At 44.1% G+C, this 26022-nt stretch overlaps 1 protein-coding gene across 1 annotated transcript in view; it reads right to left on the bottom strand.

Moving 5' to 3' along the window:
- LOC102787823 (cadherin-6-like) overlaps positions 1-26022 on the bottom strand; it is a 58236-nt gene that overhangs the window by 22174 nt on the left and 10040 nt on the right. Inside the window, exons 3-8 of the mRNA XM_087850611.1 lie at positions 16407-16701; positions 16203-16322; positions 11392-11565; positions 10392-10579; positions 6934-7184; positions 812-948 (exon numbers count right to left, since the gene is read on the bottom strand). Coding sequence (XP_087706737.1) covers positions 812-948; positions 6934-7184; positions 10392-10579; positions 11392-11565; positions 16203-16322; positions 16407-16701 — 1165 coding nt within the window. The remainder of the gene's footprint in view (positions 1-811; positions 949-6933; positions 7185-10391; positions 10580-11391; positions 11566-16202; positions 16323-16406; positions 16702-26022) is intronic.

Here is a 26022-nt window from a genome sequence, read left to right as displayed (position 1 = left end):
TCATGTAGCAACTGCTGATTAGACTAAAGCTGATGTTGTCAATGTTTTTTCATAAAATCTGTCCAATTTGCAGATAGATTTAAGAAAACAGAGCTTGTATTAAACTTGCCATTGAACATCTAAATGATTCAGAGGTTTAGGAATAAGTCTTGTGTTGCTCTTCTACTAATGCCACAGGATAGAGGGACCAATGGACGGTCCCAGGTACCATAAAACCTGCAATGAGAACCTCCTTCCTTCAGCCACAAAGCTGAAGACAATGGCTCAAAATACAGAACCAAGACAAATGAGTGGCTGACATTAAGGTTATGGGGGGGCCAGTCTCCAAACCTCAATCTTATGGAAAATGCTAAGCAGCAGCCAAGCAACATCAAGTATTAAGAGAGTTTCTGTAAAGTGCAGTGAGCCAAAACGCCTCCTGATATGTGTGCAGGCCAACTACATGAAATATGTCACCGCTGTGCTTTTCAGCAGCGGTTTCTCCACCAGGTACTGAGTCAAACTTTGTTTGGGCATCGAATATTTATTTCACCCAATGACATGCAATTCATCGTTCAGTGTTTTGTAATGTGTAATATGTTTTTTCTGGATATCATCTCTCTCCATTAAAATGAGAGCAACATGTTCATTTATTTGTAAATGTGCAGACTTTGTGGTTTTACCTTCAATCAGCCCATTCAGTGTCCTACACTCTGGTCTGATTCTTGTTGTTGATCCATGGCAGACTGTGCTGCCTCTCCTCTAACAGTTTTACTCTTTATCAATATATCACATGAGCAGTGCAGACAGTCCCAGACCCTACTGGACTTACTCAGCTCTGTGGCAACAACTGAAATATTATGCCATGCAGTCGTCTCTCTGTCCAGGCGTTTGAGCAGGAACACAGATCCATTCATTGGATAGACGTTGAAGAGGTGGCCCCTGTCAGTGCGGCGGTCGATGGAGTAACTAACAAGTGAGACAGAGAGAAGGTGAGAAAACGTTGAGTCAGGTGGTGGGATGACTGATAGCCTCCTCCTATCTGTGCTGCCCTGTCAAGACGCCAGCGCAGTAGCATAATGGATCAATCTGTGACGGAGGGAAGCAGGTAAACAGTGTCACACTGTGGAGATGTGCTGAAATTCAAAATCTTAAAGCAATTAAAGGTACAATAAACATTGCATTAGTCTGTGCCTGAACTGCTGCAAAAGCTTATTTGGCTCCCACAGCAGTGTTAATATGCTGCTGTACCAGTAGCCCGAGCGTGCTGTTTATACGCTGCATTACTTAAACGTTTCTCCGGCAGCCTGTGAACTTCTGACGATAACAAATACTGGTTGCCATAGAAACAAAACCTTAATTAACCTTTGTGTTCTCCAAAGCTGGACACATTATACTTAGAAATATTAACTGGGTCATCTAACCCGCCCTCCACACACACACACATCTTAAAACAAACAAAAACAACAACAATTATGCTTCTTCAGACTAACTTTACAGTGAACATTCCACACTGTGATAAAATGCCTTCATGTGAGTTTAAAAGACATAATGATCAGCAAAAAATAATCTTACACTAACAAACAAACAGGGACAACAGTAAGGACGCCATTTTTTTTTAATGCAGCAATGTTCATCACTTGAATGAGGCGAGATTTCCATGTAATGGCTGTGACAGAGAACCCCAGACAGTTCTACAACATCCAGAACCTTCAGGAACTCAAGGACCCCCCCCCCCCCCCCAATATCCTCAGCTGAAGTCACCCACTTCCACTTCCACTGTGTCACTGGAGCACTGCTTTCCGCTCATCAGTCTCCTATGAAAAAAACACAGAGGGAACAGTTTACCCTGCCCGGGATAGGGTTACCGGGGCCCCGCCCTGGAGCCAGGCCCGGGGAGGGTGCCCGAGGGCGAGCGTCTGGTGGCCGGGCCTTAGTCCATGGGGCCCGGCCGGGCACAGCCCGAAGAGGAGACATGGGCCCATCCTCCCGCAGGCCCACCACCCGCAGGAGGCGCCATAGGGGTCGGGTGCATTGTGTGCCGGGTGGCGGCCAGGAGCGGAGGCCCTGGCGGACTGACCCCCGGCTGCCAAGACTGGCAATAGGGACATGGAATGTCACCTCTCTGGTGGGGAAGGAGCCTGAGTTAGTGCGTGAGGTCGAGAGGTACCGGCTAGATATAGTCGGGCTCACCTCTACGCATGGCTTGGGCTCTGGAACCAGTCTCCTGGAGAGGGGCTGGACTCTGTCTCAGTCTGGAGTTGCCCCTGGTGAGAGGCGGCGGGCTGGGGTGGGTATTCTAATATCCCCTCGGCTTGCTGCCGGTACGTTGGGGTTTTTCCCGGTGGACGAGAGGGTTTGTTCCCTGCGCCTTAGGGTCGGGGAACGGGTCCTGACTGTCATCTGCGCTTACGCGCCGTGTGGCAGTTCGGAGTACCCAGCCTTCTTAGAGTCCCTGGGGGGGGGGTGCTGGAAGGTGCTCCACCTGGAGACTCTGTTGTCCTGCTGGGAGACTTCAATGCTCACGTGGGTAACGACAGCGAGACCTGGAGGGGCGTGATTGGGAGGAACGGCCTCCCTGATCTGAACCCGAGCGGTGCTTTGTTATTGGACTTCTGTGCTAATCACAGTTTGGCCATAACGAACACCTTGTTCGAACATAAGAGTGTCCATAAGTGCACGTGGCACCAGGACGCTCTAGGCCGCAGGTCGATGATCGATTTTGTAATCGTATCACCAGACCTGCGACCATATGTTCTGGACACTCGGGTAAAGAGAGGGGCTGAGCTGTCAACTGATCACCACCTGGTGGTGAGTTGGATCAGGTGGCGGGGGAGGATGCTGGACAGACCTGGTGCACCTAAACGCGTAGTGAGGGTGTGCTGGGAACGACTAGCAGAGGCCCCAGTCCGCGAGATCTTCAACGCACACCTCCGGCAGAGCTTCAACAGCATTCCGAGGGAGGCGGGGGACATCGAGTCCGAATGGACCATGTTCAGCGCCTCCATTGCCGAAGCTGCTGCATTGAGCTGCGGCCGCAAGGTGGTTGGTGCCTGCCGTGGTGGTAATCCCCGAACCAAATGGTGGACACCAGAGGTGAAGGGAGCCACCAGGCTGAAGAAGGAGTCCTATCGGGCTTGGTTAGCCTGTGGGACTCCGGAGGCAGCCGACAGGTATCGACAGGCCAAGCGGAATGCGGCTCGGGCAGTGGCTGAAGCAAAAAATCGGGTGTGGGAGGAGTTCGGAGAGGCCATGGAAAAAGACTTTCGGACTGCCTCGAAGAGGTTCTGGCAAACCGTCAGGCGTCTCAGGAGGGGAAAGCGGTGCTCTACCTGCACAGTGTATAGTGCTGGCGGAGCACTGCTGACGTCGACTGAGAAAATTGTCAGGCGGTGGAAGGAATACTTCGAGGACCTCCTTAATCCCACTGATGCGTCTTCCAAGGAGGAAGCAGAGTCTGGGGATGAGGGGAATGACCCGCCAATTTCTGGGGGCGAGGTCACTGAGGCAGTTAAACAACTCCTTGGTGGCAGAGCCCCTGGTGTTGATGAGGTCCGCCCCGAGTTCCTGAAGGCTCTGGACGTTGTAGGGCTGTCCTGGCTGACAAGCCTCTGCAATGTTGCGTGGAGATCAGGGGCAGTACCCGTGGATTGGCAGACCGGGGTGGTGGTCCCCATCTTTAAGAAGGGGGACCGGAGGGTGTGTTCCAACTACAGGGGGATCACACTCCTCAGCCTCCCCGGGAAAGTCTATGCCAGGGTGCTGGAAAGGAGAGTTCGTCCGCTAGTCGAACCTCTGATGCAGGAGGAACAATGCGGTTTTCGTCCTGGTCGCGGAACACTGGACCAGCTCTTCATCCTCTCGAGGATACTTTAGGGTGCATGGGAGTTTGCCCAACCAGTCTACATGTGTTTTGTGGACTTGGAGAAGGCATTCGACCGTGTCCCTCGGGGTGTCCTGTGGGAGGTGTTGCGGGAGTATGGGGTGTCTGGCCCATTGCTACGGGCCATTCGATCCCTATACAACCGTTGCAAGAGCTTGGTTCGCATTGCCGGCAATAAGTCGGACTCGTTCCCGGTGGGTGATGGGCTCCGCCAGGGCTGCCCTTTGTCACCGGTTCTGTTCATAATTTTTATGGACAGGATTTCTAGGCGCAGCCAAGTGGCGGAGGGCTTTCGCTTTGGTGGCCTCAGGATCTCATCTCTGATCTTTGCGGATGATGTGGTTCTGTTGGCTTCATCGGGTGAGGGCCTCCAGCTCGCACTGGAGCGGTTCGCAGCCGAGTGTGACGCAGTGGGAATGAGGATCAGCACCTCCAAATCTGAGGCCATGGTTCTCAGCCGGAAAAGGGTGGAGTGCCCACTCCGGGTCGGGGATGAGGTCCTGCCCCAAGTGGAGGAGTTCAAGTATCTCGGGGTCTTGTTCGCGAGTGATGGGAGAAGGGAGCCGGAGATCGACAGACGGATTGGGGCTGCAGCTGCAGTAATGCAGACGCTGCACCGGTCCGTCGTGGTGAAGAGGGAGCTGAGTGTAAAAGCGAAGCTCTCAATTTACCGGTCGATCTACGTCCCTACCCTCACCTATGGCCACGAGCTGTGGGTAGTGACCGAAAGGACGAGATCGCGGATACAAGCGGCGGAAATGAGCTTCCTCCGAAGGGTGGCTGGCATCTCCCTTAGAGATAGGGTGAGAAGTTCGGCCATCCGGGAGGGGCTCAGAGTAGAGCCGCTGCTGCTCCACATCGAAAGGAGCCAGCTGAGGTGGTTTGGGCATCTGGTAAGGATGCCCCCTGGGCGCCTCCTGGGTGAGGTGTTCCAGGCATGTCCCACCGGGAGGAGGCCCCGGGGCAGACCCAGGACACGCTGGAGAGATTATATCTCTCGGCTGGCCTGGGAACGCCTTGGTGTTCCCCCGGATGAGCTGGAGGAGGTGGCTGGGGAGAGGGAGGTCTGGGCCTCTTTGCTTAGGCTGCTGCCCCCGCGACCCGGCCCCGGATAAAGCGGATGAAGATGGATGGATGGATGGAGTCTCCTGACGATTTCAAGGCTATCTAAAATTCTTGTTCCACAGTCTGACTAAACTCTTCCCACACCTGGGTTTTTGTTTCGGGTACGCCCAAGTCGGGTTCCACTTGACCTGTAGGTACCTATCAGCTGCCTCCAAAGTCCCACAAGCTAACCAAGCCCAATGACTCCTCCTTCAGCTTAATGGCTCTCTTCCCATCTGTTGTCCTGTGATGTCTGGCTTGGGGATTACCACCATGACAGGCACAGTCCCCATTCAGCCTCCCTCAGGTGCTGTCAAAGGCCTGCCAGACTTTCCCAGCACAGCCTCACTTTATGTTTGCGTGTGCCGGGTCTGTCCAGCATCTCCCCCTTCACCTGATCCAACTCACCACCAGTGATCAGTTGACAGCTCAGGCACTCTCTTTACTCAGCTGTCCATAACACATGGCCCCAGATCTGATGATACGATTATAAATGTGATCATTGATCTGTATTCTTTTGCATCTTTATGTTCGAACATGCTGTCGGTTTGTACACACTGTGGTTTGCCCACTCTTGTCTGTCGCCTCTCGCTGTGGGCAACTTCATACTGGAACAGAGTCTGGTTCCAGAGACCAAGCCATGTGTTGAGGTGTGTCCGACTATATCTAGCCATTATCTCTCGAACTCAGACACTACCCAGCATCGATAGATTCGGGCAGCACTGGCTGCCACCCAAACCCTATAGATAAAATAAGACCAAGGGACCAGTGTACCCCACCCTGGGATAGGGTTACCCCACCCTGGAGGAGGAAGCTGGAGAGGGAGAATGTCTGGTAGCTGGGTCTTAATGCCAGGAGCCTACAGAAGGAGCAACATGAGCCCTCCTGTAGACCACTGCTTGCAGGAGGCATTGTGGGAGTCAGTTGTATTTTGTGTGTGTGTCAAAAAGATAACTGTCTAACGTCGTAAAACGTTCCGGGTGGTTGTTTAAGTGTTTAAGTTCTGGTAGCTGTGCAGCGTAAATGAAAGGGAGGAGTGGGATCTCTAAATTCACTCCCACGTCCTCATTTGAGGTTTGACAGCATTTTAGTAGGTAAAAGTGAAGCTTTGACATGAATTGAGCTGCAGTTTGGGGAAGGCCTCGAAGGGGACTGACATGAATCGTTTAAGAATTTAGATTACGAATCGATGTTTTTTATCCTTATTATCACTGCGATTTATCATTGACTTTTAAAAAATATATATATTGATTACTGTAGAGGCTGGTGAGAAACAGTATTTCGTTTCAGTCTGAGTATTTTTTGAAATAACATACGAAATGACAATAAACCTTTTGATTGAATGATTTGATTATCTTTGTGAGAAATGTTCATGCATTTTCAAGCTTCTTTCCCTTAATTTTAAATATCACAGCAGGTTTCAAGGTTTCAAACTCTTATCCAAAACCTAAACTTTATGCTAATATATACCATAAATGTGACTTGCATTAGGTCTGGGGTGGCTGTAGCTCAAGAGGTAGAGCAGGTCATCTGCTGATTGGAAGGTTGGCGGTTCAATTCCTGACTCTTCCAGTCTGCATGCCAAATATCCTTGATACTAACCCCAAGGTTCTCTCAAATGTTGTGGAGTATACATTTTTCCTCTCATGGTTCCGACGTCTCTGCCTGAGCTTTGCAATCATAGATATCATATATGACTTCTGTCTAAATACGAGAACAAAAGTACTAAGGCTCTGACGTTAAGTAGCATCTTTGTCTATAACACAAAACATAGCGTGTGGTAAACTCAGCAACTCATGAACTTAAAACATTAAAGCCCACAAGAAAAAAACGATTGTAGTCTGTATAAAGACACAAGCTGGAGTTTAGCTCTCGAGACCAGTGAGACTTTACAATCTGAAATTCAAAACTGCCATCATATAATTTCCTTTAATTAGTTCGGAGCAGAAAAAGACATTTTGCCTTACTTGACAATGCTGCGAGCTCTGTCGGGGTCCATGGCGCTGACTGAGCCCACTACTGTGCCCACCGCAACATCTTCTTTCACCTCATACAGGTAGCTGGCTTTTTTAAACACAGGTGGCTCATCCACATCATCCACGGCCAGCCGAACCGTAGCCACGTCTTTTGGGCCTGAGGACACGAAGCGAACATATTCCTGGGTGTTCTGGACCTGGATCTCTATCGTGTATGATGGTTTCTTCTCATAATCCAAAGGCTGCAAAGGCAGAGAGAGAACGACTGCTTTCAGTAAAGATGTCTGTGGAAACATAAAGCCAGCCTGAACATTCGTCGGCAATCATCAATGTCTACTGAACAAATGCATGTAGACAGATAAATGAGACAACAGCTTGAAAGATACATAAACATACCAGCCGAGAGAGATAGTGTACATTGGGGCAAAAAAGTATTTAGTCAGCCACCGATTGTGCAAGTTCCCCCACTTAAAATGATGACAGAGGTCAGTAATTTGCACCAGAGGTACACTTCAACTGTGAGAGACAGAATGTGAAAAAAAAAATCCATGAATTCACATGGTAGGATTTGTAAAGAATTTATTCGTAAATCAGGGTGGAAAATAAGTATTTGGTCAATAACAAAAATACAACTCAATACTTTGTAACATAACCTTTGTTGGCAATAACAGAGGTCAAACGTTTACTATAGGTCTTTACCAGGTTTGCACACACAGTAGCTGGTATTTTGGCCCATTCCTCCATGCAGATCTTCTCAAGAGCAGTGATGTTTTGGGGCTGTCGCCGAGCAACACGGACTTTCAACTCCCGCCACAGATTTTCTATGGGGTTGAGGTCTGGAGACTGGCTAGGCCACTCCAGGACTTTCAAATGCTTCTTACGGAGCCACTCCTTTGTTGCCCGGGCGGTGTGTTTTGGATCATTGTCATGTTGGAAGACCCAGCCTCGTTTCATCTTCAAAGTTCTCACTGATGGAAGGAGGTTTTGGCTCAAAATCTCACGATACTTGGCCCCATTCATTCTGTCCTTAACACGGATCAGTCGTCCTGTCCCCTTGGCAGAAAAACAGCCCCATAGCATGATGTTTCCACCCCCATGCTTCACAGTAGGTATGGTGTTCTTGGGATGCAACTCAGTATTCTTCTTCCTCCAAACACGACGAGTTGAGTTTATACCAAAGAGTTCTACTTTGGTTTCATCTGACCACATGACATTCTCCCAATCCTCTGCTGTATCATCCATGTGCTCTCTGGCAAACTTCAGACGGGCCTGGACATGCACTGGCTTCAGCAGCGGAACACGTCTGGCACTGCGGGATTTGATTCCCTGCCGTTGTAGTGTGTTACTGATGGTGACCTTTGTTACTTTGGTCCCAGCTCTCTGCAGGTCATTCACCAGGTCCCCCCGTGTGGTTCTGGGATCTTTGCTCACCGTTCTCATGATCATTTTGACCCCACGGGATGAGATCTTGCGTGGAGCCCCAGATCGAGGGAGATTATCAGTGGTCTTGTATGTCTTCCATTTTCTGATGATTGCTCCCACAGTTGATTTTTTCACACCAAGCTGCTTGCCTATTGTAGATTCACTCTTCCCAGTCTGGTGCAGGTCTACAATTCTTTTCCTGGTGTCCTTCGAAAGCTCTTTGGTCTTGGCCATGGCGGAGTTTGGAGTCTGACTGGTTGAGGCTGTGGACAAGTGTCCTTTATACAGATGATGAGGTCAAACAGGTGCCATTCATACAGGTAACGAGTGGGGGACAGAAAAGCTTCTTACAGAAGACGTTACAGGTCTGTGAGAGCCAGGGATTTTTCTTGTTTGAGGTAACCAAATACTTATTTTCCACCCTGATTTACGAATAAATTCTTTACAAATCCTACCATGTGAATTCATGGATTTTTTTTTCACATTCTGTCTCTCACAGTTGAAGTGTACCTCTGGTGCAAATTACTGACCTCTGTCATCATTTTAAGTGGGGGAACTTGCACAATCGGTGGCTGACTAAATACTTTTTTGCCCCACTGTATACAAGTGTGGCGTGGTCATATAAAGTAACAGCAGCTGGTGCTGTCAGGTTGCTGTGGTGATAGTGCGTCAGAGGTTTGTCACTAAAACCGTTTGTATCAATGTTGACACACACTGTGAGGACCAGAGATGGATTACAGTAACGCGTTACTGTAATCCGATTACTTTTTTCAAGTAACGAGTAAAGTAAGGGATTACTATTGCAAAAACGGTAATTAGATTACCGTTACTTTCCCGTAGGAACGCTGCGTTACTGCGTTACTAAAACCGTGATTTTTTGCGAGAATGTCTCATGACAGTGACGTAAGCGAGTGCGACGTTCGTGACAACAGCTGTGTGCAGATCAACAATGGATCATATATCGAGTGCAGAGAGAGTATGAGCGTGCAGCGTTTAAAGCGTGGAAGTACTGACCTTACTTTGAGTTTGATTCCATAAAAAGTGACAAAAACATTAGTGTCCGTTGTGCGTGGGAAGAAAACTTTTTTTTACAGCGAAAAAACCCCTAAACTTCCAAACAAGCACCGAGTAGCTACGGCGTAATGGGAAACTCACAGAGAAACTCGCGGATTCTTCCACTGACCGCTGCACACCTGCACCAGGGTAAACCTCCGCCTACCCCACTCCTGCTTTACAGGTGAAAATAGAGCAACAGGACCGCTAGTCTTTGACTTTATTTATTTTCTGCTGTGTTTTACTTTCATCTATTTGAAAGACTGAGTGTAAACACACAACAAAAATATTTTATTTTATGTGCTGGAATGTGCAGAAAATAGGTTTAAATATTAAACTAATTTCTTCCGGTCAGAGAATGGTGCAGATAATTAAATGTTTGCTTGATGCATAAAGTTAAAAGATTAAAACTAATAAAACAAGTTTTAAAAAGAGACTTTTCCATTTGATTACATTTTGTATGATGGATTATGCAGAAAAAGTAGAATTGGGCTGAAAGATCTATCACTTTATCACCTATTCAGGTTGTAAATTGTGTTTTTAAAAAGTAACTAAGTAATTAATTACTTTTGAAAATAAGTAATCAGTAAGTAACGGGATTACTTTTTTGGGGAAGTAATCAGTAATTAGTTACTGATTACTTTTTTCAAGTAACTTAGGAACACGCACATTTCTACAACACGGCATGGGCTTTGTATATAACAGTATATGTAAAACAGACTTAGTTAGCAGGATCCTTATGAGTTGAAAGTGTGAGCTCTGATCAATTAATTTCAAGCCAACCAGTGATGTGAGAAACATATCAATATAAAATAAGAAGCCAGTATTATCTGAAGGTGGCCAAAGCTATGGATAGTTTGACTCATGCTTCGCCTTTTCAGTACACAGCAACTCTTTTGGTCTCTGTTATAACATCATTTGACCCCCAACGCTTCAAGTCCAGTTTGTAATGTTTACTGTTTCGTTGCTCTCACCTTTCTGACAGTGACGAGTCCTTCTTGTGTTTCTTTGTCAGTGGAAATGTCAAACATTTCCATCCCGTCACCGCTGATGATTGTGAAGTCCATCTCAGCGTTCTGTCCGATGTCTTTATCAGTGGCCTGAATTCTCCCAACGACAGAGCCGGACGTGGATGATTCAGGAACTCTGAACTGGTATATACCTGGAAACAGTCAGCTCCATCACATCGGTGGGACTCACTCTGCTGACGCAGGTGTCTGGGGATTTCTAGTTTTTGTTTTAACTCACAATTCTATTCAATTTGTCAATAGATGAATGTTTTGGACAGAATTATGACTGCAGAATAATTCTCTCAATTGTGCAGGACAAAAACATGTCACAGGGGGCGATAGAGTACCAAACCCTGATCTGATAAAGGGATTTACAGGATTCTTAAAAGGCTTTAAAAAAGATTCAGACAGCTGACAACATTAAGGAAAAACCTGAATGCATGCTAAAGCATACAGTTAGGGCTGGACCAGGTGACTCTGGATCCGCCCTTAGTTACGCTGCACTAGGTGTAGGCTGCTGGGGGATTCCCATGATGCACTGGGTGTTTCTTTTTCAATCAACTTTTTCACTCAGTATGTGTTCATACACCACTCTGCATTTAATTATTAGTCATTATTAATCTCTGGATCTCTCCACAGCGTGTCCATCCTCCCCTCACCCCAACCAATGATGGCCCCTCCCTGATTCTGGTTCTGCTGGAGGTTTCTTCCTGTTTAAAGGACGTTTATTTCGATCCCGCTGTCACCAAAGTGCTCAAAGGATGTCATATGATTGTTGGGGTTTTCTCCATTTTCTTTGTATTGTTTCCTTGTATTATTTTCCTTTACCTTACAATATAAAGAGCCTTGAGGCAGCTGTTGTTGCTGATTAGAAATAAAACTGAGAATAATTAATAGCTGTGTGTGTGACACTGTGTTTCATCACTCATATACACACTGTGCTCCGTCTGTGCTGCTGTCTTACTCTGAGTGAAGTGGGGAGGGTTGTCGTTGACGTCGGTGAGAGTGATTTTCACCACAGTGCTCCCAGTGAGGCCTCCTCTCTGTCCACCCATGTCCTTGGCTTCAATCACCACCTGGTAGTGCTCCCTCTGCTCACGGTCCATGTCGCCAGGACCCAGGGCTGTCCGGATCACACCTGAACAAAAAACAAAACTGTAATCTAAATTCATGTTCAGTTGTTTTTCATCCTCGTGCTGACGTGTTGCTGGTGTGAATTAATGTGCACGTCTTCAGATGTAATATGGCTTTATTTTTATTCCTGCTTTGGGTGGAGGAGAAAGAAACCAACCATCTGTGGCACAACAGTTTTCCTTTGGTCATGATCTGAGTTTTTAGGGTATTTGGGTTTTTTTGATTGATTTTCTATTATAGTTCTACTATAGTTCTATTATACTTCTATTATAGTTCTATGTTCCCTGTTCTATGGGTCTTTAGGCACACGTTTGAGCTCCACAAGCTTCTGTTTATCCCAAAAAGTGGATGCTGTTCATCTGGACGTAGTGTCATTCATTGGGTTGGTTTCAGTCATTGTACTGTTTGTAAGGTTGAGACCTGCAGTGAGCTGAGACTGAAGAAGTCACCTGATGAGTGACAAAACGTTTCCCACTGAAAATGTCCAGATGAACAGAATCAACTTTTGGGGATTTACTTACCTGCTTCAAGACAGACTTTCCTTTTCATGTCCTAGTTGTAGCTCAGGAGGTGGAGCACGCCATCTACTGATGGGAAGGTTGGTAGTTTGATCCCTGGCTCTCCCTGTTCTGCACGCCAAATATCCTTGGGCAATATATGGTAAATGGTCTGTATTTATATAGCGCTTTACTCAGTCCCTATGGACCCCAAAGCGCTTTACATATCCAGTCATCCACACACACATTCACACACTGGTGATGGCAGCTACATTGTAGCCACAGCCACCCTGGTGCACTGACAGAGGCGAGGCTGCCGGACACCACCAGTAGGCAACGGGTGAAGTGTCTTGCCGAAGGACACAACGACAGAGACTGTCCAAGCCGGGGCTCGAACCGGCAACCTTCCGATTACAAGGTGAACTGCCAACTCTTGAGCCACGACCATATATATAGCAATATATATATTGCTATATATATGGTAGCACTTAAAGCATAGAAGGAAGTGAATGTGACATGTTGGAAAAAGTGCTTTGAGTACTCTGGGAGAGTAGAAAAGCGCTATATAAGAACCAGAACATTTAGTTATATCTCTGTATCTAGTTTTTAACGTCTCAGTCTTGTCTCTGTCTTTATTTACCTCTCTGTCTTCCCAGCATTGTCCCTGTTAAGTGGTCTTGATTTCAGTGTTTATTTCCTGTTTTATTTTGATACTTCCTCTCCCTGAGCGCATTATGTTCAGTTTAGCTTCTCCTGTCTTGTTACTCCTGATTTGTCCCTGCTGTGTTCACAGTTGTGTCCACTTCACTCTCCTGTGTATTTATTGTCTCGGTCTTCCCGTGTGCATTGTGTGTTCTGTGGTCACGTGTTAGAGCCTCGTCTATGAGTTAACGGTTTTGAGTCTCGCCTAAGCTATTTTGTCTTATACATATTGATTCCTTAAGTTCAGTAATAAAGTTATATTTAAGTTTGTGTGTTTGGGTCTCACCCTGCCTGCCACACTGCAAAACCTGACACCTTTTTTTTTAAGTCAATAGACAATTAGTTAGAGCTGAAATCAATCATATTACAGGACTTATTATCTGACAAGTTCTCTAAACCCAGCTTTAAATCTTTTAAGATCTGGATTTACAGAAACATTACCGACACAGTTCTGTTTCAGTGTACACGGGTCGAAACAGGAAGTTGTTTACTGGAGATCTACAAAGTTTAAGATAAATGTCTCCAGATCTATATGTGGGGAAAAGTGAGACATTTAGCCTCAATTCTTTGTAATGACCAGCAGGGGACTCCTGTGGCTGCATCCACATGTGCATTAGGGTACGCTTGACTGTGGGACCATATCGGTGTATTCCTCGGTTTTATAGTCATATCATCACATTTTTTATGTTTGCCTACAGAAAGCTAAGATGGGGACCCATAAAATGGTCAGTTTCAAGACTTTAAACTGGCACTAAGGTGATGTGATAGTGACAAAGTTCACCTTTTGAATTAATCTGTGGCACTTTGAAACATGATCTTTTGATTTTTCGTCAGGTTTTTGGCTCTCAGTGTTGTACTAGTGAGTGTGTTTGATGGTTAAAGTTAAAGCTGTGAACACCACCTTATTAGACTAATGCTGAGTCTTCCTCTTTGGTTAAAGTTTCTTACCTGAATATGTCACACAGTAAGCTTGCCAGCATACTCATTAGAGCTAAACTGGTACTGCAGTGTTCCAGTGCACGTTTTCCATCTTTAAATGGAAAGGATAAAATCATATATGTATATGTAACTGTTTTCTTTATCAGATGTGGGGGCACAAAAACATGCAAAGAGAAGTTGCACTAAGTTTTCAATGGTAGTTCTTTTTTTTATTTTTACTGAAAAAAAAGATGTATTGTCTAAAATGATGATATGAAGCTGCAACAAACACGCTCATCATAAGCTCCCTGAGAACCTTTTAATTCCCACTGTGAAGAACATCCAAGAGAAGAAAATAACGACCACATCCACACTATGATTCCTGATGATTCATTTAACAAAACACACAGTGTGTTCATTTGGATTGTTTCACCTGAGCACGTTTTATTATTGAGTGTTAGCACATGTTTATATTATGATATGGAAAATAATGATGAGGAAACCAGAGAAGAAAATTGATCAGCTTAGATCAGGTTTAAATGTTATTTCACTCATTTATATCTGAACACTTTACAGAAATGATTTGTTATTGTGGTCTAAATGAGTAATTCATTTAGTAAGTCATTGTTCCTCAAATCTAAGTCTGTCCATAAATCTCCAAAAGTTGATTCTGTTCATCTGGACGTAGCGTTTTCTGGGAGAAACGTTTCGTCATCATCAGGTGACTTCTTCAGTCTCAGCTGACTGCAGGTTTCAATCTTATAAACAGGACATTTGCATAATGACTGAAACCAGCCCACTGAAGGAACAATGGGCTGGGAGGCCAGTTCCTTAATCATAATTATGCAAATTCTCATGACCATTGATCAACAACCACTGATCAATGGCCATGAGTCCCATTCACAGAGAGTTGGGGAATGGCTGCAATCACAGCATGTAAGATGGTGACAGATGGACCCTTGGCCCCCCTCCTCGATTCAGAGATGTTCTTTCCCTTTTCACGTAAATGGCCTCCTTGACTCCGCCCTCAAACGCTCAAACCTGTCCATAAATATTAATCTGTGCACCTGTTGTGGGTTGTTGATGCTCCAATAATTCTACTAAAACGTTTCTAATGACTCTTCTGTAAACATGTTGCTCATTATTTTTCACATTCAGCACATTTTCATTCACCACATTCTGTAACTTAAGACTGATTTTGAACCATTATGTTGATTTTATGAGGATATAAAGTATCAGTATTTGGACATGACCCGCACCCACTCACTCACTCGTCTTAATTGTGATGGCAGCTCTTTTTACACAGCTCGTGTCCACAGCTAAGACGACATGTGGCACGTCTGTGTAAAGCTTATATAATGTCAGAGCTCGTGAAAAAGGCCCAGAAGACAAATCCCCAAATGTTTTAATGGCCAGTCCACATCTGACAGTCGGGGCAAGTATGACAGGACTCACATAGTCTATTTATATCTCTCTGAATCACAACAGCCAACTCACTGCACTTTACACCTTTGAAAAGTAAAAACCTGCAAATTGATCAGCTTTCTCACATTTATCAGTTCTTACTTACAGACAGGTGAAAGTTACTGATCCCATTATGAAATACACCACAAATGTTTCTAATTATCTGAATTTCTTGCAGAAGTTCTTTACCTGCATGCTCACATAATAGTGTGACTGATCTGCCTTTCCTCTCAGTAACATTGCACAACAGGTGTATATTTTGTATCTTTGTATCAGACCAAACTTTACAGTGCCGTGCAAGAACCTCATTAAAATGTGCATGTAAGAGTGAAATCCAGTGAAATTAGTCCACGGCTTTGGTTACACACCGTCAGCAGTGTGACACCTTGGGATGTGTCCGTCACGTGTCACAGGCGTGAGATCAGTTTCATGTGCTACAATTAGCCTAGTTTAGTTTAGCATTAAAGACTATCTTAAAGGTACACACGGACATTTTATGAAAAGTCACCCTGCTTCAATTCAAACTTCCTCCTACTACTTTCCATTTAAACGACCCATTTACGCACTTTTAGTTCTAACTTTGTACGAGTAGTTCACACCAATCTGGAGACGAGGGGAGCTACAGGTAGCCGATAATGATCCTTCCATGTCTGTGTAGGGCCTCAGTCATCCAGGTCATGTTAGTCCAGGGAGTGACTGGACTTCTTTAAGTTTCAAGTCTCATAGGTGAGGAATGTATCATGAAACTAGGCTGATTGCTGGCTGTGCAGAGCAGCCAATGTTAATGGGTTTCAAGCTGCAGGCTATGGCAGCAGCAGGTCCAGTGAGTGGACCAGACAACAATTGCAATGGATTGGTCAGTTCTATAAAAAGGTAAAGGCAGCAACGACTTTTCCAGTTTGAGTCAATTCTTGATACACAGTCATCATTCTGATTCATGACGAAGCAGCCAAAGGTTTTGAGAATCTGACTACATCATGTAATAATTTGTTCTCTAAAGACACGTTTTACAAAAAGTTATGACCGGTATCATCAAGCACTCGATGTCTGTCAAACATACCAGTGTTTGGCTCCACAGAGAAGTATGGGTGTCCTTGACTGATGCTGTAGACCAGTTTGGCACTGTTCCCATACATTGTGTCATCAGCATCTGTAGCTGTCACCTGGGTGACCGATGTACCTGAAAGAGTTGCATTACCACGACTGTTACTGAGAGATGTTACCAAAACAAAAAGCAGAAACGTGCAGTGAGCGAGGTCCTTACCAATATCAGACCTCTCAGGAACGCTGGCAGTGTACACCTCTTTGCTGAACTTTGGTTCGTTGTCATTGATGTCGTGGAGTTTGATGATGAACTCGGTCTCTGGCTCCAGTTTTTGACCCGTCCACTTGTTGACTACTGTGGCTTTGAGGACATAAAAGGCCTTCTCCTCTCGATCAAGGCGGCGCGTGGCGTGCAGATCGCCGTTATTCTCATCAATGACAAAGATGGTGCCAGCCCCCTCGCCAGAAAGAACGTACTTTACTGAGCCATCGCCATGGTCCTGGTCTGACTGGAGCTGCAGGTGGACATGTGAAGAAGTCGTCAACTGATGGTTGAGTTATTAACATACCAGACAGATACTGCTGCTCATACAGCTCAACTCTTTCCACTTCACTGAGGTGAGGCTCCATTCCCAATCTACAAAACAATGAAAATAATGAAAGCACATTTTATTTTGAGGGATTTTTTTCTTTATTAAGATCATTTAATACATGTAGTAACAGCTGGACAAAGGATCCTGTCTTCAGTGTTCTACCTATGCCCACAGGTAGAAAGCTGCTTACCTTAAGCAGGTAAAGTAAGCAGGGGTTGAGGTGGGATGTCAAGCTGTCACCTGTGAGCAGTTTATCAGAGAGTGAGACAATAGCCCACACCACGTGACCAGCACTGAGACTGGAGAGACTGTAAGAGAGAGACATGGTATCTGAAGAAACCCTCAGCTTAAATGAGACAGTTCTCCAAAAGCAGAGATGGTGGGAGATTCCTTGAGAAAAAGCTTTTTACAATCTTTTATTGCTTTTTTTTTTTTGTATTATAAGCTTTTCAACATACTCTCTTTCATAATCCTGTCTCTAAAAACATTTCTGCAGATGAAGGAATAAGAAGATAGACAGGTCTGGTGGTAACAGTGACAGGTGACAAGGCAAACAGAGCAAAAGCAGAAAGTCGAGAGTGAACTCCACACCGAGAAGCACAACAAGAATCTTCTGAAGGCAGACGGTCAGCTGAAAATAAGAGTGTGTTGTGCCTGAAGGAGTACCTTTGCACTCTTACCCACAGCAATAACCCATCTCCCCTTTCTTTCCTCTCTCATCTTTATTTGTAGCTCTTGAGCTGAAGGGGCTTGCTGTCCACCTTTCATCCCCCCATTCCTGCTTTACTGCCTCAGGCCATGTGTTTGGGTGAAGCCTTTGATTAAGAGTATATGACTGTGGGAGTGTGTTAGAGAGAAGCAGCTGTGATCATAGAGACAGCGGTGATATTTATGTGAGGTTTAACCACCTGCTAAATGATGGATTATGATTCTGTATGTGGTGAGAAGTTACTTCTTAAAGCACTCACCCACCGGTGAATTTTCTTTAAGGTTCTCCAAGTCTCCTGACCTTCACCTCAGGCTACAGTTCACCCCACAGACTTCAGGGCTCAGTGACGCTCAGCTTGGTGTTCTGGAGGAAGTTCTTAACCAGGAGCAATGTATGTTTTGTGTTGTTGTCATGTTGGAAGACAAAGTGATTTACTTTGTTTTCACATATCATTCTTTCTTCATGAATCCTTCCACTGACAAGATTCCCAGTTCAGGACACACTGAAGCATCCCCACAGCACTCCCATCACCACGTTTCAGTGTGTGTGTTCTTAGGGTTCCTTCTCCAAACATCTGTAGGACCAATGAGCTCTAGTTTCATCTCATTTGACCATACGACGCACTTCCAGTACGCATAAACGTTCTCCAGGTTGTGCTTAACTTACTAAATGCTTTTCTGCAGAACTGGGAATTTTTTGTTGGTACTCAACCTCCTAGTCCATTCCCATGCAGGATTCATTCAATTCCTGACTTAGCTTAGTGTCATTTCTCAGTAGTTTTCTTTCCAGTCTTTGGGATCTGTCAGGCTTGGTTTGTACTGTGTGGCTCTCTTTAAATGTCTTGATGATACTTGTCACTGAGATGGAAACACTATGATAACTTTGTATATCCATCAAGTTAAAGCACATCATCGTACAACACTGGTTTGTGCTATGGCTCAATAAAAACGTACATTTTCAGGGGGATAATAATATTGACCCTGGTTATTATATACAGATAGAAATAATTTATGCTTTCTAAAGAACACTGATATGCTTAAAATGATATATTTAAAATTCCTTGATATGTTAAAAAAGCTCTTGGGAAAATCTGGGTGTGCAGAGCGCTAATAAGAATTTCAGGAATGATTGTACTGAAAGCAGAGATATAACTAAGGTCCCCGGCAGATCTAAGTGGCCAATGGAAATTAGCTGACTGATGAAAATTTAAAGTTAAATTTTGAAAATTTAAAATACATAAATAGAAGTTTACATTTGCAGATCACCAAAGTGTTTCCCAGTAAACAGATTTTCATTCATCTATTTCCATCTAATCTAATAAACAAACTATTCTGTGATTATTTCATTAAAGGACAAAACACATCAATGGGATTTACTAAAGCGGAACTTATGGTCCTGCCAATGGTGACGTGCTACAATTCAATTCAGTTTTATTTATATAGCACCAAATCACAGCAGGAGTCGCTTCAAGGTGCTTTATACTGTAAGGTAGTGTCAGGATCCTGGTCTCTTGTCCCAGCGTTCTGAGTTCCTTGTGTCTTTTGCATTATGTTTATTATGTTTGTATCTTAGTTTATTTCATGGTGTCCAGTGTTCTAGTTTAGGTTTCCTGTATTCCAGGGGGGTCCAACTCCTGCTGGTTGCTGGTTCGTCTGTGATGTCTCTCCGAGTCTCCCTGTGTTCCTCTGCATGTTGTCCTGTGAGTTTTGGCTTCAGTTTCAGGTGTTTAGGTTTTCGCAGTTTAGTTATTTCTTAGTTCCCGTCCTCGCCATCTCCACTTAAATAAACTCACTCCTCATACCAACCTCTGCCTGCACTTGGGTCTTCACTTCACCTTCACCCAGCCTGCCATGCCAGTCATGACAGGTAGACCCTACAATAATACATACAGAGAAAAACCCAACAATCATATGACCCCCTATGAGCAGCACGTTGGCAACAGTGGGAAGAAAAAACTCCCTTTTAACAGGAAGAAACCTCCGGCAGAACCAGGCTCAGGGAGGGGTGGGGCCATCTGCTGTGATTGGTTGGGGTGAGAGAAGGAAGACAGGATGAAGACATGCTGTTCTAGTGATGTGCGATACCACTGATTTCCTTTCTGATCCGATACCAAGTAAAATTCAGGGTGGTATCAACGATACTGATCTGATACCGTTACTTTGTACTTAATGTTTCATTGATATGATTTACTCTGAGGTGCTTGATGAGGTTAGTGGTGTTGCCACAACACCTCACTGTCTTGCCACATGTACCGCAAACCACATCTTTGCTGTTTGTGGAGGTAAAATACGTCCACGTATGACTCCGTTTACACTCAGCTATTGTTGTGAGTGCGCACACCAGAGGCTGCCACACATTTATGCAGCTGTGTTTCACACATGACTATAAAAAGGCAGAAGAGGAAGTAGTTCCTTCCAATGTAGACAATCCGAATGTTATAGTTTCTTTCCACTGTGTTCCTGTTAATGATAAACTACAAATTTACCCTAAAGTACTAAAATATCGATATTTTAATATGAGAATCGATTCTAGAACATAAATGATTGGTATCGGAGGAACCGATATTTCAGTATCGATCCGCACATCACTATGCTGTGGAAGAGAGACAGGGCTGTGATGACTGGAGCCTCTGGACTCTCTTGTCTGTAAAAGGTGGGTTTTTGCCCCTAAAATTACTGTAGCAATCTACCAGAGTTGAGCATATACATATATATACATATATATATATATATATATATATATATATATATATATATATATATATATATATATATATATATATATACATATATATATATATATATATACACGCAGACACACACATATATAAAATATTGGTCAGATTTATTTAACTTAAAATGATTAAAAAAATTGAAATCAGCACATTAAACTGCAGTTTTAGCGACAAAAGAATGAACCTGAATTGAACTGGACATGTGCTGTTTGAGTTTCAGTCAAATGAAACCCATTTGATACCTTCACCTGCAACTTTTCCTGCCCTAACTTTTCTCCCTTGAATCAGGTTACAGTGTATCACCCCTTCACTCTCTGCCTGTGTTCTTTGTGCTGCTCCTCACCTTTGTTCTCTTGTTTCTTTGCCTTGGTTCTTTTGTTCTACCTGTCCTCCTGCCCTTAATTGTTCACTCTTCACACCACACAATACACATCTCCTCAGTTCCTTCTGTTCTTTCCTCGCTGTATGTCCTCCAGTCGTTCCCTCTCTCCTTTTGATCCTTGCTACCTTTTCTGTCCAGCAGTGTTCAGTCTGATTCCACCTGTCAGTCTGCAGGGCTGCAACACCGCCTTACTTTCACAAGCCGATAAAGCCTGCAGACATTTCAGCACAGCACATTTCCAGAGCAGAGTATGTGTTATGGACTCTGTGGTGTCCCACAGACATGAAAGATGCTGCAGTCTTTCATGTTTCTTCACAATCATCGTCGCTGTGACGATGCTACCATATTCATTAGATGTCACAAAACATTTTCTGCTTACTGTTATTTCTAACAGTATTTCTCTATTGAATGTCTCTCTTAATTATATGTTTGGGTTCATGTCTCTGGATGAATGGAGCACTCACAAGTGCAAAGCGCCAGGTGTTCGAATAGTGGGGGAATATTGGGATTTGGCTTCTGGACATGGAACTGGATTAGAATAGGATGAAGGCAGCCAAGTGCTGTTTGCTGTTTTACATGGACCAGGATGATGAAAACATCATCAGAGTACATCTGTAGGTAAATCCACTACTGTGTAACTTCATATTAAAATAAATAAACAAACAAACAAACAAATAAATAAATAAATAAATGTCAGCACTCTTTGACATCAGAGATACAAAACGTGAATTTCTGCATAACCATATTTTGGCTGTTTGACCCTCCTCCCTGTTCATCTGTATTTGAACCATATCCAAAGCACCCAGCAGGCCACCTGCAGTGAAGGCGGCACCAAAGCGGGGTGGAAAAGTCTACTGACGCTGCCTTGGTCCTTGCTCTTGTTTATTTCCAAACGTATTTTGGTTTTGTGGTGTCAGACAGCAGCAGGCTTCATACAGAGCACCACAATACCTGCAGGCTACGAGCTACTGATCAAACAGCAAAGCTCCAGCTGTCATCGTGCACTGTGAGTTACCCTCACTGAAAGGCCTACAAGTTGTATTTGTTAAGCAGAGCAGCCAGTTAGATGGCAAATCCCCATATAATCCTACTGTCTATGTACACGCTAAGTGAACTGTGAAAGTGCTGTGGTCCATTTTCCAAGCACAGTGTCACTGAGGCTACTTTTAAATGAAGAGATGGTGTCGAACATTAGGCCGGGGGACCAGAGTCGGCCTGATGAAGACTCAAAACCTCCACCTCCAAAGAAATGTCAGCAGGAGTCCGAACCACAAAGAAGCGTATTCTCGGAAAAGTGGTTGCAGGAGGTGAGCTGGCTTCAAACAAATGATGAACGCACAGAGAGGTGGTGTAGAATGTGCCGTGAAAATCCCACTCTAGCGGACAAAAACAGCCTTTTATATGCACGCAAACGCGCACTGCAACTTCTTATCTGGTCTTTTATTTTGACAGCGAATGCGCACCTGCGGACCACTTATGTGCACCCCTGCTTATAACTATGACTGTAGTGTGGTATGTATTGTCAACAAAGAGATACAATGGTCAACAAATCACATGCTCAGACATTCCGCTGCAATCCAAGAAAACTCAGGAACAAATTAGAAACAAAGTAACTGGGAGCTCTCTGTCTGGAAACGTCTGTGGACTGATTAGACAAAGGTTTAACTTTTTGAAGGGTGTGTGTCCCATTACATGTGGTGTGAAAGTAACACAGCATTTCAGAAAAGGAACATCATACCAACAGTAAAGTATGGTGATGGTAGTGTGATGGTGCCCCAAGACCTGAAGACTTGCTGTGGTAAATGAAACCATGGATTCTGCTGCCTACCAAGACACCCTGAAGGAGAATGTACGGCCATCTGTTCATGACCTCAACCTGAAGCACAATTGGGATCTGCACCAGGACAATGATCCAAAACACACATGCAAGTCCTCTGAGTGGATTAAGAAAAACTAAATGAAGACTTTGGAGCGGCCTAGTTAGTGTCCTGACATGAATCCGATTGAGATGCTGTGGCATGACCTAAAAAAGGGGGTTTGTGCTTGAAAACCCTCGAATGTGGCAGAATTACAACAGTTCTGCAGAGATGAGTGGGCCAAAATTCCTCCACAGTAAAAGACTCTTTGCCATTTATTGCAAAGGCTGGACTGGTGTTGTTTCTGCTAAGGGTGGCCCAACCAGTTTTAGGCTTAGGGGGTAATCACTTTTGCACACGTTATTTTGTGTTTACTCGTGTTATCTTTGTTTAATATTTAAATTTGTTTGATGATCTGAAACTGCTCTATGGACAATTTTTTCTACTCCGGGTTTACAAGCTGGTCACTTTAAACCACTCCAAACTGTAAATTGTAAATTCTAAGACTTAAGCATTTATTTATTTTTTTCTCCTTTTTATTATTTTATAATAATAATAATAATAATAATAATAATAATAATAATATATATATATATAATTTATTTATGCACTGGATATAGCAGAGATGACAATAAAGTTTACTTTGACTTTGCATGTCAACATATAAAGTATTGTAATTAGAGCAGGGCGATATGACCAAAAATATTTATCACGATATACATTTGAAAATTTGCGATAACGATATAACTGACACTAGAAAAAATACTTTACAACTCCACAAATTTATTAGTGCAAAAAAACCCATCAATGTATTTTCACTTAAACAAGCAGCTGTTTTTTATCTGCATTAAAGTTATATACAAATGTAACAGTGCAAATGCAAATTCCTCGCTGACAGTTTAACCAAAAGGCATTTCCAGTGGAAACTGGCCGACATATCCTCAGCATAACCATGATTAATATCCACAAAACTTAAAAAGAGGTCATACACACACAATACGGTAACATTATGTTGAAGCACAGTACGTATCACTCTGCGAGGCTCCGCCTACGATAGCCGTAATGCTCCCACAATCCATCAAGCGGTGCGGCTTCGTAGCTTAGCAAAGTCGTACTGAAACATTTGACAGATTTTCGAGCGCCGTGCACATAAAATCGTTCATACATAAGGCACACGGGATTATAAGGGGCTCTGTCGACTTTCAGAAAAATCAAAGGATTGATTTTAAGTGCGCCGTATTTTCCAAACAACACGGTAATAACGACGGCCCGCTAGCATGCGCTACCAAAAATAGTGCTTTGTTGTGTACCTGACGGACGAAAGCTAAACCAGTTCCACACCAGTGAAGCTGCAGCATTTTTACAAACCAGTTCTGCTTCATCCGTTTCACTCAACGATCCACTTTCACCCTTCTCATTCTGCGTCGCCGCCATGTGCGTATGAAAACAAAGGCACTGCGCATGCGCGTTTTACCCATGCAAAATGAATTTCCTCTTCACTAAAACTTACAAGTGTAGTTGGAAACTGAGCCCAATAATCGTCAGTCTGTGAGTACATTTTAAATGAAAGCTGTTGGTGTAATGATAACAGCAAATTCATATTTGCTTAGTATCAGGTTTTATGTTGTTAATACACCCAGACTATAGTGGAGCTAGAGAGCTAGAGTGAGTTACCTCTGAGCGGACTGTGATGGCGAAAGTTTGTTTATATGTGAACTGCAGTTCGATAAAATATCTTCTCTTCAAGTAACGGTGTCATTATTGAGAACCCACAACAACATAAAGAAACAAGACATGGTGTCAGAAGATGGACCTGAAGAAAGGTAGCGGACTAAAATATAGCAGTACTGAGGGATCTGCTCGAAATGTGACAATTTTCTTCACATTTTCTTCACATGTGTACAGAAGACAGGGGAGACAATAGATCAGTATCTCACAGAGCTGCAGAACAGGAGTAAAATGTGCGAATTTGGAGGACTGACAGACTCTTTGATAAAAGACAGACTTGTGTGCGGGATTCCAGACAACGGTCTGAGAGAGAGGCTGCTGAGAGAGGAAAATCTTGACCTGGAAAAAGCATTAACACTGTGCAGAGCAGCTGAAACAGTGAGGGCTAAAGAACTGCTTAGTGACAGCTGCAGAGTGGATGCTGTGAATAAGAACACACACAGAGTCAATAAGGAGAGTGCTACTGCTGAAATAAAAATGCAATTAAAGCCAGCAAACAGGGACAGAAAAGAAAAGACTTGTGGTCGCTGCGGAATGCAACATCCTCCTAAAAATGTCCAGCATATGGGAAGAGATGCAATAACTGTAACAAAAATAACCATAATGCTAGGTGCTGCAAAGCTCAAACCCCGAAACAAAGTACAGTCCATACTGTGGATGAAGAAGACACAGAGGAACTCTATGTAGCTGCAGCGACAGACAATAAGACAGGTGAAAAGGATAATGACACTCAAGGTAAATGACACACTCATGAAAGTCAAGCTGGATACTGGAGCTCAGGTGAATGTCATATCAGAAGCAGAGTTCAAGAAAATCAGACCGAGACCTAAAATGCATGCAACGAAGGTGAAAGTGAGGTGATACTCAGGTGCAGAAATACCTGTGAAAGGAAAATGCATGGTTAAAGTGACACACAAAGACAAGGAGCACACGCTAACATTCATTGTGGTGCCGAAGAACGTGCAGCCTATACTAGGGTTACATGCCTGTGAGAGTCTGAACCTAGTGAAAAGAGTGCTCGTTGTGGAAACTGACGATGACATGGACTATAATGAGTTGATGAAGGAATATGGTGACCTATTTCAGGGACTTGTTGCCTTGCTGGAGAACACACAATCAGAGTCGATGAAAGTGCAACACCAGTCATTCATCCATGCCACAAAGTACCATTTGCTCTACAAAAGCCACTGAAAGCCGAGTTGGACAGGATGGAAAACCTGGAAGTGATTGAAAAGGTCGATGAACCAAAGGAGTGGGTGAGTTCTCTTGTTATTGTGGAGAAAAAGACTGGAAAGCTCTGAGTTTGCATGGATCCTACAGATCTGAATAGAGCAATGAAGAGAGAACATTTCAAACTACCTACAAGAGAAGAAATAATGTCACAGTTTGCAAAAGCGAAGTCCTTTAGCAAAGTAGACGCTTCATCAGGATTTTGGCAACTGAAGCTGGACGAAGCAAGTTCAAAACTGTGCACGTTCAACAGCCCATTTGGCAGCTACAGATTCCGGCGACTGCCGTTTGGCATTGCTTCAGCACCTGAGGTGTATCACAAGACAATGCACATGATCTATGAGCACCTAGAAGGAGTCGACACGTCGATGAATGACATCATTGTGTGGGGTAGCATAAAAGCTGAACGTGACATGAGACTGAGAAATGTTCTTGAAGCAACCAGACAAGCCAATCTGAAGCTGAACAAAGAGAAATGTCAGCTTGGGGCGAAGGAACTGACATTCGTTGGAGATATCCTGAGCAGTGAAGGCATCAGACCAGATCCTCAAAAGGTGTCTGCAATTGAAAACATGCCGAGGCCGCAATGCAAGAAAGATGTGCA

The sequence above is a fragment of the Neolamprologus brichardi genome, chromosome 14, assembly GCF_056152115.1.
Source record: "Neolamprologus brichardi isolate AB-2024 chromosome 14, ASM5615211v1, whole genome shotgun sequence".
NCBI lineage: Eukaryota > Metazoa > Chordata > Actinopteri > Cichliformes > Cichlidae > Neolamprologus > Neolamprologus brichardi.
This window is presented reverse-complemented; position numbering and strand designations above follow the sequence as displayed.